Raw genomic sequence first — 14,092 nt, forward strand, 5'->3', positions numbered from 1 at the left:
CAGCCCGGCTTCAGCAACTTGGTTCACTCTGGTATAGGTGCTTCAAAGACCCATCTGTTGCTAATTTAGAATCCCTTCTCGGTACTCTATCAGACATACTCCTCAGTCGTTCATGTTCGGCGCTCATTCAAGCGCTGAATTGATTCCTCCCGCAAACTCTTGTGTACCGCCGGCGATATCACCTCAGACACAGAGGACCCTCTTTGCTCCGTGGTTTCTCGGGAAGCCGCTGTGCTGTGATCGAGAATGTCGGCTGGCGGAAGGAACTTCTCCTTCGAGCCCCAAGATGACAACACTTTGAGCCCGCTCGGACATGCCGCTCAGGCCCAGGAACAGGAACAGGAACACGGGCATCTGTCTTACATACCCTACCAGCAACACCCATACCATGACACTCCACCCAGGGATCTTGTCTCTCCTCCTCCCAGATACGCCTCTACCTCCCCGAGTCGCAACCAACAACGCTCTCCTCCCACATCCCCTCGTCGACGTCCTGTCCCTCAAGACACTCATCTCCTCACCGACCTTTCGCCTCCTCGAGCGCTTTCACGACGGCCAGCTCCTGCAGACTACGACGACGTTGAGCCTCCTCCCCCTCCCCCTCCACCTCATAGGTCTAGTCCGAACAGACTCTCAAGAGGCGATTCCCTGACCACCAACCCCTACCCAGAAGCGACCGCAGGAATGGACTATTCTGGCAATGGGGTAGCAGGAGGGGGATTCAACCCGGTCGCACATGCTCACGATGGCGGGCTTGAACCTGTTCGCTCATTTCCTCAGTCCTATTCTCCATACCAACAACCACAACCCTCCTCACGGTTCCCTGACCGAACCTCATACGGCTCGACATTCGCTCTTGCCCGTGGCGCTGCCACCCCCGGCAGCATCACTCCTTCTCCTTCTCCCGGGCCCAGATCCTCTGGCTACTCTGGCAGAAGCATTCCCTTGGAAGAATATCAACCTAACTTCCACCAGTCACAGTCCTACCCTAGCTACCACGATCTTCCCTATCAGCCAAGCAAGCCTGGCGACTTCATGACCCAAGCTAGTATCAACCCAGAAAATATCCTCGACGACGGTGATGAAGGCATGCCACCAGCTGGCGGGCAAAGAGGCATCGGAAAAAGCGCCGCTACCACTGCGGCTGCCGCAGGAACTGCCGGCTTACTAGGTGGTTTGTTCGGCCGCAAATCAAAGAACCATACCCCTAGCGGGACCTACGATGCGGTGGGTGCAGCTCCTAAACCCGAGAGAAGTGAATGGTTGTCAGAGCAGACCAGAGGGAAAAGAAAGATGAAATTGTGGGTGGGTGTTGCCATTGGCCTCGTTATCGTCATAGCCATCATCGGCGGGATTCTGGGTGGTGTTTTAGGTTCGAAAAGCTCGGGCAGTTCCAGCTCGTCCAGCGGCGACACCAACAATGCAGCCTCAGACACCGAGGCGAACGGAGATCTCGACAAGAATTCGGCAGAGATTAAGGCGCTCATGAACAACCCAAACCTCCACAAGGTCTTCCCAGGCATGGATTACACGCCATGGGGGACACAATATCCTCTGTGCTTCACCTATCCTCCGTCCCAGAACAACGTCACACGTGACATGGCCGTCTTGTCGCAGCTCACGAATGTCGTCCGACTCTATGGCACTGACTGCAATCAGACCGAGATGGTGCTCCACGCCATCGATCGTCTTGAACTCACCGATATGAAACTCTGGATGGGTGTCTGGATTGACACCAATCAGACGACCACTGATCGCCAGTTGGATCAAATGTACGAGATTTTGGCGGAAGCTAAAGACCTCTCAGTGTTCAAGGGCGTCATTGTCGGCAACGAAGCTCTCTATCGTGCAGGTGTGGACAAAGCACAGTCAGAGCAGCAGCTCATCACCATTCTGGACGGTGTCAGGACGAAGTTCAAGTCTCTCGGCTATGATCTCCCCATTGCAACATCCGATCTCGGAGACAACTGGAACGCCCAACTTGTGACAGCCGTGGATTATGTGATGTCGAATATCCATCCCTTTTTCGCTGGTGTCACGCCAGAGGTCGCGGCTAGTTGGACATGGGATTTCTGGCAAACTCACGATGCCGTCTTGACTGAAGGGATGCCAAATGTCCAGCAACTCATCAGCGAGACTGGTTGGCCCAGCGGAGGTGGAGAGGACTGTGGAGGCACTGACGGATCATGCGCGCCGGGGCAGAGTGGATCTGTCGCTGGCGTTGATGGCATGAATACATTTATGGACAATTGGGTATGCCAAGCATTAGCAAACGGAACTGAGTATTTTTGGTAAGTTGCATCCTGCCAGAGTGTGGTGGCGGTCATGGGGGCTGACACTGGAACGATAGGTTTGAGGCATTTGACGAGCCTTGGAAGATCATCTACAATACCGCCAGCCAACAGTGGGAAGACAAGTGGGGTCTCATGGATCCAGGCAGGAATTTGAAGCCGGGCCTGAAAATCCCTGACTGTGGCGGGAAGACTGTTGGCTCTTGATGCAAATTTGGACGGCGCAGGCTTGGGATTTTGGGGATCGACGTTGGCTAAGTCGCCTCATAAACCGGTCTTTTTTCTGGCCCGAGTTGGACACGGTCTTACGCAGCATGACATCCGCCTCGCAGTGGTTTAGGTATATTTTATTGGGAGGACACCTTGACATGTGCGGTCGGGAGCGGCATTGCTATACGCACTTGCCTTCGGAATTTGCTCGGCAATCTGGGCGCAAGGGACAGAGGTTGTTACGGATAAATGGGATGACGCGGACAGTATACACGGCACGCGGTTGAAAGAATCATGTCTGGGTCTTTGGATGTAAGGGAAAAAGCCACGGGCCAAGGCACAATGGGATGTACATTATTGGCAACAAAGGGTCTATGGAAACCGTACAGGATAAAACCAGTGGAGGTCACTGGGGTATAGTCTTCTACTGTATATGAAGAATGAGATGGCTGTACAATAGTAGTATTTTGATATCTTGGCCTGGTTTCAATTTTCACATTTTGTGGGAGGGGAGGGGAGGTTTGGGAAAAAATTCTTGCCGAGAACAGTCTGAGATACTATTACATCCTGCTGGGGTATGTACCTAGGTAGCTACCTTGGTAGGTAGGACTACTTGCTGTACGAGTATCTACAGTAGATACCTAGGCACCTTAGGTAGGCAGCTGTAAAAAGGGACATGACAAGTGTAACTAGCGGATAAGGCTCTGGACGAGAAAAGGGGATACTCGGTACACAGCTCGCGAACAGATTCAAGACACGATCAACAAACACAAGAACAATACCTAGGTAGATAGTATATTCCATCCTCTCCCCTCTCCCTGTCCCTGGTTCAGATCCTCCCTTCCCTCGTGGGTACCTCGCAGCCATCCAAATTCTCCCTAACAAAAAGATCCGTGATTGGCGGAAGTTCCTCCTCCAGGTTGAACTGATTCATCCTTACCCTTGCCCTTCCCTTCCCTTGCCTTGCCTTTCCTTTCCATTGCCTTGCCTTGGCTTGCCTATCCTTCCTGCGCATTTGGAGCTCCAGACACGGACTACAATCAGAAGCCCGTCATGATTCGCTCCCCTATGGCCCTTGTACCATATTCCTGTTCCCAACTCAATTCCATGGCCATTCTTGTTCCCAAGTTTCCATCCTTCGCGGCCATGCCAGGCCAAAATTCCCAAAAGTCAATGAATCCGCCCAGATGAATATAAAGTATTCAAAACAACAAAGAAGAAAAAGGTATCATAAATGCATCCAAATGAACAAAGGCTGCTCTCGCCTCCCAAAATCCCATCCATTCAATCGCTGGCTGCGTGCATCCACAAGATACTGGCCCCTCCAATTGAATGCCGATCGTCGTTTGCGGATCGCCCGTCTTTGCACTGGCAGAACCAGGCTGGACATCAAAGTAACAAATGGGATATCGGCCGTTGCTGCAAATCGCTCACCCTTCATTTCCCAGTGCCAGTCCCAGTACATTCCCAAGCCATCACCTCAGGCATCCTGCCAGCTCCATGCATCATTCTCAATGCAGGTGACAGGGAGGCGGCAACAAACTGCGCACTCGTTGTCGATGCCTTGCTTGGTTGAGTATGCTTTCTGCAATAAGACAAACACGAAAACCAACCTCCGCCTGTCACCGGCAACAGACTCGTAGAAGCAAAAAAAAGCAAAAGGGTATACGCAACGTGCATCTTTTCTCCCCCAAAACCACAGGCTCTCTCATATGATAAGGTGCTAAAGCCAGGTCCGTGCGGAATGAGACGTATCCCATTCTTCCTCCCCTGAAGGATCTCAACCGTAATGTGCAAAAGTGATAGATCTCGCTGTAACTCTTCTCGAAACGAAAAAGGTCGCAAAGCGAATCGCGACATATGAGCCGCCAATGACAAACAAAACAGCACCTTCATGTAAGTTTCGAACTCATTGCGCACAGAGTCAAGGATCCGACTTTTCGTGTCTCGCCCGGCGGCGTGATTACATAGTTTATCGCCTGGGTGAATTGAAATAATGTACAAGTCCACAAAACTGTACTCTGGGGTATCATTAGACGGTGCAAAACAAATATGCGGGTATGCTTCGCCAAGTCGCAGTCACTTGTTTAGTCCAAAGCGGGGGCTGGCGGTGTTGGTGCTTGCGCCGTAGCTCTGGTTCGTTCGAGCCACTTCCTCTTGCCAGGTCGACTTTCGAGGTGAGCAGGGATTTGTGATGGATCGGAACCGGATGCAAGGAGTGCACTTCGTTGCTTGCTGCGATAGGCGTCGACTGTGCAAACCGTCAATATTTCAGTGCCTTAACGACCTGCGAAACACTCACGAGCTCGAGCAAGGAAGATTGGTCTGCCCGAAAAGACTCGGCCCTGTCCCCAGGCCATGCGATATCCCAGTTCATTGATCTTCTGCTCCCGGCCTCTTTTGCTTCTCGAGATCAGGGGAACAGAAACCTCGGCTTCACCATCTGTGGTTGGAACAGAGACAGATGTTTTCCCAATCGTTGGCACACCACTATCAACTTCGTCCCCTTCTTCGACGAAACGAGCGCCTGGGGTCGACTCGGAACCAGTCTGCATCTGAACCGGGAAGTATGCTCGAGGAAAGACAGAGTTCTGCTTGCGGTAAGAGTCCGGGATCTCACTCATCTCGATCTGATCCAAAGTAACCTTGACTCGCACGCGGGCATTCTTCTGCGTATCCTCCACCAGAATGAACTTTCGGCGTTTGCCTTCAGGCAGCTCTCCGAACAAGGCATTGTCTTCCTCATTCCTCTCCTCTTGTTCTTTTGAAACCATGGCCGCTGTTCCTCCAGGCCGTCCGAGATGGTGGAGACCTCCTTGCATTGATGGAGCCATGGACGGGCCCATAGAAGGAGCTAGAGAAGCTGGGTAGCTTGGATAGCCTGTGAAAACATGACTTTGTCGCAAGTCGTTTGGACTCGTCATTTGCGGGGTCACGGGGGTTTGTCGATAAGTCTGTTGTGCGGGATTATAGGTAGGAGCTGCTGGAACGTTAGCTGAAAGTTGAACTTTATGTGAAAGTCCACTTTGGACGTGTCTGCGTGTGGGGCGTGGTCAAGGGAGGGGGCAGCGCCGTCGTTGGCTTTAACATTCACCTACCTCCAACATTCTCATGGCCGGTAGGAGACACATCCTGGGCGTGATGGAGTATCTGAGACTGTGTACTGGGCAGAGATCCAGGGGCCCTAGTTGGGGGAGCTGCCATTGAGTTTGGACCGGGAAGCCCTGTCGACACGGCGCCACTCGATCCAGGCACCTTGCCCAAGGATGAAGGTGTCATTTTGGATCTGTTCATCTTGGCTTGTCGACGGACGCGGCGACTTCGCAATCGCGGATCTTGGTTGCTGTTTCTCCAGCTATCCACAGCCCGTTGGATCAGTCCTCTCTTGCCTCGTAGACACGGATTCAGCTCTGCCAACGCCCAACCCACGTGGTTGCAGTCTGTTTCATAGGTCAATCGATTTCCTTTATACTGTTCTTTTGGCACACAAGCTCGCGGATAGACACAATTTTCGGACTTGAATTCCTGCGACAAAACAGTGGCATCCACTGACTCAACGTCACACCTGATAGTATACTCCATTTTGACGCGGTCTCTGGAGTACTCAAACGCTATCCACTGGACCCCGTTCCCATCTTGTCGCACCTTCAAAGGTGTCGTGGCAGGGATAGGTCCAGGCGCGGCATTTGCGTTTGCCTGCTGTAGATTTGGCGGCATTTGTTGTGACTGCTGCTGTTGTTGTTGCTGTTGCTGCTGCTGTTGCTGTGACATTTGCTGCTGCTGCTGCTGCTGCTGTTGCTGTTGCTGTTGCTGTTGCTGCTGCTGGTGAGTGGATTGCTGTTGTGCTTGTTGCTGCGGCAGGGCGGAGGGTTGGGAACCAGGAGTTGGATGTTGTTGCTGTTGTTGAAGCATTCCCGGCCGCGCCTGGGAAGACTGTTGATAATGCTGGTTCGGCTCCGACTTTAGCCTTGGGCTGCTGGAAATGGTGGAATGGTGTGACGCAACCTGTGGTGGAGCAATCTGCGGAGTTGTAGATTGATATGGTAGCATTGATTGGGAGTTGATCTGGTGTTGTTGGGGAGTTGCATGATGCTGTCCGTAGTTTGGCTGGTGTACCGAATTCATCCCATACTGATAGCCATAAAGCGGCTGGCTCAACTGAGAGCCTGGCTGAGCATACATGGGCCGCGCAGGATCATGAGTCTGGGGCGAAGTGACTGAAGCTGGCGAGTTCGACTGCGGAGTGTGATAAATTGGAGGGTAGGGCCTCTGCATGGTCGCGGTTGCTGCCATAGAATCGGGTTTTTCTGGACCTGGATCAATTCACTGACTACAGCGATTTCGGCCGCGTCTCAGACTCACCTGGAGGATAATAAGCTCCAGCACCGCTATGCTGGCTTCGTGGGCTTTGCGTAGGAGGGTAGAAATTCGGTGGGTCGGCAGGGGCGGGTTGCGCTTGGAATTGAGCCTGGCTATTGAGAAACGGCGACTGGAGACTGGGTTGAGGCGTGTAGATATTCGGCGACGGGTAGGGTTGCTGCGTGCTTTGACTTCCACTCAATGTCCTTGTTTGCGACTGTTGCGGAATGTGATGCAATGGAGCAACGCTTGAATATGGCTGTGTTGTGCGATGCTGCATAGAGAATCCATATGTCAGCACAACTCCGGGAGGCGGAAAAACAACGACAAAGCGCAACAGGGCAGATTCGCGACAATGTTTTGAGCAGGGGAAACGCCTTTTTGACAGAGGCCAGAACGAAAATGATCAGATAACGGTCACAACCCGGTCGAAATCAACGAATTTTGATTGACCAAGACCAGGGGATGTGTGGGTGAGTGGAATGAGCCTCATTCCCCCCGGTTCATAGTGGAGAGTCAAGGGACCTCAATAGATCCTTGAATGTCTCTTCGGCAAGAAGCGAGGATCCTGAGGTTTGCGAAGGAAGAGAGGCTTGGAGCACACGAGACACGCGCCTCAGAAGACGCGGACCACTGGCCGTTGATACAATTTTTTCATACCTGTAGAAGCAGTGCCAGCAGCAGTCAGGTAGGGCATGGGCATGGGCCAAGGTGCCAGGGGATGTTTAACGAGAGGACAAAGGGCTTTGTCGCGCAACAAGATAGAACCAGGATAGCATGCAGCGAACAGGCAAAGCTTTAAGGCTGGATCGAGGTTGTTGAGGTATGCCCAGGGTGTGGATATGATGGAGATTCGAAACGGTGAATGAATAGTGTGGGAGGGGTTGTGGCGGGCATGTGATAACGGATAGGGCAGCCACCAGGGATTGTGGGCAGGCAGGGGGGTTGTAGTCTCCGGAAACCAGCATACCATGTACTGAGATTGTCGCCGTTAACTGAGCCCAAGGAGTCGAAGCTTGTGTGTGGTGGAAAGACTGGGATGGCAGGAATACGGTGTTGCTCTGTAAAGTAACCAGGACATGTAACGCAGTGGTTGTTGTTTTGACTGTCGGAAAGGGCAAACGCAAGAAGTGTGGGCGTCAGACGTGGCGGTGCAAGGTCATAGGGGGAGGGAGGGTAATGGAAAGAACAAGTTTTGGCGAGAGTAAAAGAGATGGAATGATGCCAAAAAAGCCGAGGGGCAAGGGCGTTGTAAAAGACGATGGAGGAGAGCAAGTCGATGGTGTGGATCCGTGCTTTCGAAACTTGTAGCGTGCAAATCAAGTGGATCGATGGCGCGGGAGCTTAAGAGTAGGGGCACGGGCAGGCGACTTGAGAACCTGGCCACGGTGGTTGGATGCGTGGATGCTTGGTCCTTGGGTCCTGGGGAGGAAGACCTGCCAATAGTGGAGTCGGGAGCGAGAGGAGCATTGGAGCACTGCACCGAGTGGACTGGAGCCCTGGTCCAAGCGTCGACCGCTGGCGTCCTTCTGGCACTTTTGGTGCTTGAAGAGCCGGTCGGAGGGGGAAGGGGGGCCACAAGCGGGCTAATCATAGCTCTCCGAGGGCCAAACAGGACCCGAGAGAGATCAAGCCAGTCGCGGTCTCGGTCAGGATCCTGGCTGGGCAGATGCAGACCAGGGCCCGGAAAATAGAGCAAAGGAGAAAACGATGACCGGGGTCAAGGTGGCCCAGAAACCAGGACCAGGGTAGCAGCCAAGGAAGCAGAGATTGTAGGTGGGAGTGGTTGGTTAACCGCACATTGGAGGACCGGCATTGGCCCAGATGGGCTTCAACGGTCAGACCAGGATGTGCCCTTGACGAGGGGGAGAAAGTGCACTCATGACAGGTGATTGACATGGTGCGAAAAGCGGAAAGCGGAAAGAAGAAAGGAAAACGTTGAAGCAGGAAGCAGAGCCTGGATGAACGAGTATGACTTACGTGCAATTTAGCATCGCCAGCGCCATGAATTTGAGCAGATCCGACGCCCGAACCCGGGCCAGGAACTGGGCCAGGACCAGGTGCTGGATCGGGGGCTTTGGTTGGTGCGACCGCGTGTGGGAGGTTGTGCAGAGGTTGTTGCTGAGAGTGAGAATGACGAGTGCTGTTCTTGAAGGCGTTGCGCGCGTTCGCCAAGTGATGCGCTTGTTGGGCATGATGGTGCGCGGAGGCTTGAAGCATGGGCGAATTACCCAGACTGGCAACATTGAGGTTCAAATTGGCAGGGCCAGATGATTTCTCCGAAGCAACGGCGTACTTTTTGCTCTGGGTGGGCGCCATGGCGCGCGGCGGGGGACCAGGCGTAGCAAAGGAAAGTGAGAAGGGGGTTTTGACTGAGTTCAAGATTTGACCGGGTGGCCGAGGTCAGGGTTTGGGTTCGTCTCGGATGTCGCTTTCTGAGGGAGATCGGAAGTGCTCGGTAGGGCGCGCTGATTAGAGGAGGAAGGAAGGAGGGGGGAGCTTGGAGCTTGGAGTTGGAGCTTGGAGCTGGAGGGGCTGTTCAAGGAATGAGGCTTCGAGGTTGAAGAGAGGCGAGCGCTTGTCGCATCAAGGGCTGCAACTGATGGGTCGCCGGGTGGGGGGAGATGAGGGAAAGAGGAGGAGGAGAGGCGACAGAAGTTGTACTCGTAGGGATGAAGCGGCTGGATACTAGTACAGGGCTGGGCCGGGGTCCCAGGTGGAAAGAGAGAGCAAGGAACAAGACCAGCAAGTCACGACAGAATGATGATCTTGAGGTGGTGGTCGAAGAAAATCGCAATTCGAGAAAACGGTAAGGCCCACGGGAATGACTGGAACTGATTACTCGTATCTATAGGGTGGGATGCTCACCCACAAGGAGCAGCATTGTCTTGTATCGACCATCACCTAGCGAGCTAACGGGAAGCACGATGGGAGAAGACAAAATAAAGAAATGGACTACTAGGTACTGTCTGACAACCATGGAAGTAGCTGCCGCTCTTTCTCTGCTGCTGTAATAGTTCGTCCCTCGTTCCTCAGCTGAGAGTTCCAAAGACACCGCTCGCCCGAAGGGAATATCGGTGAGCGCAGACAGGACAACTACTATCAACAGAGAGGACGGTGTATACTCGCGAGTCCGCGTCAGCTGGCAGGCGATGCTCAGGAGAGAAGCAGCAGGCATTGGTTGCTGAGGGAGGTGCGTGACGACAAAAGCAGTACTACGCCTGTATACCTATAGGTATCTCCACAGGTAGCAGCTCATGTTTCTTGTACCTAGAGGTGGTTACGCTGTACTCGTTCAATACTTCGGATGCGGGTAATTCAATTAACACCCCCCTCGCCCCCATGGACCATGGTGTCTTTCACTCGCTCCTCGAATAAACTTCCGGAGGGTCTCCCAGGGTGTTCTATGGGGGGAAGTGGAAAGGGAGCAGCGCATTGACCTCTCGCGTCTCCCGGGAATCCCTGCAATTTCCAGCAGAAGCCCCCTCGACCCGCCTACCAGCTGGGTCTTACCGGGGTCTGATTGCCCCAAACCACACCCAGCGACCCGCATCAGAGTCTGAACTCGAAACGCCTAGAGGTCATCAACGGCGCTCCGGCGATCATGACGCTAGTGGCCTAGTGGCTCTGACTGCAGCGCAGCATGCAACCTTGGCCGCAATAGGTTATGCTCTATGCAACACGCAACACAGTTCTGCATGCTCGCAGGTCTGGAGTCCCCAAGTCGACTACCTGCCCAGTCACCACTCAAACACCCCCGGTCAGAGATGGCACACACTTCATCCTCCTCCGCCCCTCAATCGACATCTGCAACAGACTTACCAACGCCTCCAAGAGCCCTCCTGCGATGCCTCTCGAATCACGTCCTGCTGCGGAGATTAACAGAGATCGCAGCTTCTGCTACTCTCGTCATCAAGCCCTTGGAACCGTCAAAATCGATCTTGGGGCGGTTAATGGCAAAAGGAACAAAGGCCAGATCCACATGGGCTGCCCTCGACGCGTCTATCATTTCTCACGGGAAATCGTAAAATGGAAAAGAGGAGTAGTAGTCTCCTTTCTGCCTGTTTCAACGTTAGCTTGCGCAGAGGTACGAGTAAAAGGACCTACGAGTAGCTGTCATGACAGCCAACCCAACGACGGTTTCTCAACCCCGGATCCCTGGAATTCATTCTCCTCTGGGACGCTGCTTCTCGACCTCTATCACTTTCTTGGGTCTTGCCTCCTTCAACAGCTCTCACCTCCAAAGCGTCCCCAGTGTCTCCGCTTTCAAGTGGCGAGACATGCTTTGTGGCCATTCCTCAAGCTATTCCGGAACTAGCCCTAGGCCGGCTCTGCAATACGACCTGTGAGCACGAACTGCCATGTGTGGCCCGGCGTTGATCCTGGTTCTGGCTATTAGCAGCGTCGATCTCGGTGGCAGACGGACGCCCCATTCATCCACCAATGCCGCCCACTCCCCCATGACCGAATTGCCCGAACAGGTACTTTTAGAATAAATGATTGAACAAGTGGAATTTTTGTGATGCGTCGCTTACGCAACGTAGGTGTGTCTGTCCGTGGCGGTAGGCGCTGCCATTGGTCCTCTGCGCCTGCGCATTGATAGCGCCTCTTGCCAGAGCTACACCGACTCAGAATAGCAGCTGGAACATAGCATCGTAGCTTCCCTTTGCAGAAAAGACCGGGGCAAATCAGCATTTCCAAGAGCATCCAAAATGTCGCGACCGCAATGGCCAATAATGTCCGTCAGGATGACAATAATCACCCCGGCAGCCCCAGGGACGCCGTGGTGGCGAATTGCCATCGCTCGAGCGGACGCTGACCGGGGTGTTAGCTGGTGCCCGTCATGCTCCTGCCTCTCGCGCTGCCAACCCCCCGGCTCTCATCTCCTGGCACTGGCAGGCATGAGAAAGTCTATTCAACAACCCCTGTTGGACTGCATGAAAAGGCAACTCTTCACGACGTCCTTCAAATGATTCATGATACCTCGTACATACATGCAGTTTGCTCAGCCTTGTTCAAGATGCCGATGACATGAATAGACTCTGGTCTGGTGCTCATTGGGGCCAGAGGAATGCTCTCGGGTTGGTCTCGGGCCAGTTTATATACATCAGATCAGTGGTACGGATTGCGAACTCGGCTCAGGGAAGCATTAATAATAGAAGTCGCCTCTCCATTGAAAGGGTCTTTTCCCACTAAACGGCTGACTGAGGGAGTGACCGCTTCTCGCACGGCTCTGGTCGAGTGCCGTGTCTGTGTCACCCGCTAGGATTCAACCATAAAGATAGTATATGAGTAGGCACCTCCCGAAGCCCGATAGATAACCTGCGGTTTTGTGCTCCCAGCGGTGTTTCGTGGACAAAGCGCGTTATTGATGCCAGTTAGAACCGTGTTCCCTGGCTGCGAGAAGGATCCTCCCAAGGAGCAGCTATCAACCTTGATGTGAATGGCTGCAAAGAGAAGACCCCGTCACGGCAGGCCGTCTCTGGAGTCATACCGCCAAAGCGAAGGACGATATGCATGGGGCGTGCGGTTGATACCCCCCGCGGCTGAGTTCGCAGTCCTGAATTTCATGATCTCATGTCATGTCGTTGGACACTTCTGATAGCTGCTGCAAAGCTATGGTGACGAAAGTATCCGCGGATTCAGGATGGATCCGGTGACTCGTGAGCTGAGATGGAGCCCGTGAGTTTCCTTTGCCTGGTGCTTGGGTAGTACTATATCCCAACATCATCACGGGGAAATCAGCCAGCTACTCGGCTTCTTCCAATGCAACTAATTGCAGGGTCAATGGTGGACATGTAGAGACTCACCTGTCTGTCGTCCGTTTTCATGTATGTTTGATTGACCAGCGTCTCACGTTCCAGACCTACATGAGACCAATCTCAAAGCTATCAGCTTTGCTCTCCGCAACTAAGCCCTCGGGATGCATGAAATGGCCCAACATTTTTGATTCAAAGGGGGGAATTGGTTGCTCATCTGGCGGTTCAAGCCATTAGGCAAGCCACCTTTGAGTTGGAGGAAATGCAGCAAACTGCAGCAAACCTTAGCTTCTCGTATCTTGAACAAAAGCAACGACGCCCCACCAGATGGTGCCAGACCCTATTACCAGTCCTGCTCTAGGCAAACAAGCACGACTGACGCCTACCAAGCTTTCTTCCCCTGGTGCGTTAGCACTCGCACTTGTGGCCCTCCAAAAAGGTTGCCGTCATCACGAAAGCATGGAGCTCTTTTACGTGATTGCTGTGTTAGCGTGCCGCCTCATCCATGGGCCACTATCGCATGAAATCAGCTTGTCAAGCTGGCCATATAGCACCTGTACTTGCTCCTGATCGTGGGTAATGCTCGTGCTCCTAAGTTGCCGCTGTGGACCTGCAATAATGATACTCGTACTTCGCACGAGGTAGACAGGTTGCCATCTCAAAAGAGCGTCGTGTGGCGCAAATTCACCACGGCCGCCGCCCGGATGCCTCTTCAAACAACGAGGTCAGAATTCGTTGTAGGTTTAATTTAATGCCGTGTCCAGCTTCAGATGATGCAGAAGCGAGATCAGCTGTCGCCCTTGATACTTGTCCGTCGGAGAGCATTCTGCAGGGCTGACAGTTTGACCTACACTGCTTGTCTACACGAATCTTCAAGAAAGACCGACGACATTCCCAGAGATCTTCGGATTGCCCTTGGATATGCCCTTGGCCCTTCTTTTCATACCATGGTTCACAGCAAACCGAGCCGCAGAAGAATCTAGGGCTGTTCCTTGGTAGACCGTTTCTCTACCTGCGCACGCTATGCTCCCCCTGCCACCTGCATATCACCAAGACTTATCGCGTCGTGGCGGACAATGCAGTTGTGGGTTCAAATTTGCAACCGGCAGCGGCGGAAATGCAATCCCTCTCAGCTCATGTATGGATAATACCATTTGACTAAAACATCGATTTCAGCTGCACTGGGCAAGACTACGTGACTTTAATTCTCCAAGTCCACTACGAGTCGATAACTAGTATGCAGCTCACAACAAGAACTGACACTACACAGAAAATGAAAAGACATGCTGGTGTCTCAGGATGGTTGGAAATCAACGGTGTGTGCGCGTCTTACTCTCCCTGATGTGGGCGGGATCATCGAATTGGGGTGGCAAAAAACCGACTATCGGAATTCTGCCTTGCTACAGACAGCATTTGATCTTGGATAATGAACAGCCGCAGAAGAGACATACTGTAGATCCTAGCTCGGCGCCG

The 14,092-nt window shown here is 53.2% G+C and overlaps 3 protein-coding genes across 3 annotated transcripts; 1 reads left to right on the plus strand and 2 right to left on the minus strand.

The window, feature by feature from the left end:
• Nucleotides 1-246: 246 nt before the first annotated feature.
• Nucleotides 247-2,498, plus strand: Z520_09308 (uncharacterized protein; the record flags this gene model as incomplete). Its single annotated transcript, XM_016779802.1, has 2 exons — nucleotides 247-2,291; nucleotides 2,351-2,498. 2 exons carry the CDS (start codon nucleotides 247-249, stop codon nucleotides 2,496-2,498), a joined length of 2,193 nt encoding a protein of 730 aa, XP_016629121.1.
• Nucleotides 2,499-4,588: 2,090 nt separating this feature from the next.
• Z520_09309 (uncharacterized protein) lies at nucleotides 4,589-7,140 on the minus strand (the record flags this gene model as incomplete). Its single annotated transcript, XM_016779803.1, has 4 exons — nucleotides 4,589-4,752; nucleotides 4,804-5,484; nucleotides 5,600-6,808; nucleotides 6,864-7,140. The coding sequence occupies 4 exons, from the start codon at nucleotides 7,138-7,140 to the stop codon at nucleotides 4,589-4,591; spliced, it is 2,331 nt and encodes a 776-aa protein (XP_016629122.1).
• Nucleotides 7,141-8,739: 1,599 nt separating this feature from the next.
• Nucleotides 8,740-9,179, minus strand: Z520_09310 (uncharacterized protein; the record flags this gene model as incomplete). The annotated part of the gene is made up of 2 exons (XM_016779804.1): nucleotides 8,740-8,817; nucleotides 8,841-9,179. The coding sequence occupies 2 exons, from the start codon at nucleotides 9,177-9,179 to the stop codon at nucleotides 8,740-8,742; spliced, it is 417 nt and encodes a 138-aa protein (XP_016629123.1).
• Nucleotides 9,180-14,092: the final 4,913 nt, after the last annotated feature.

This window comes from Fonsecaea multimorphosa, assembly GCF_000836435.1.
Source record: "Fonsecaea multimorphosa CBS 102226 unplaced genomic scaffold supercont1.23, whole genome shotgun sequence".
Lineage (NCBI taxonomy): Eukaryota > Fungi > Ascomycota > Eurotiomycetes > Chaetothyriales > Herpotrichiellaceae > Fonsecaea > Fonsecaea multimorphosa.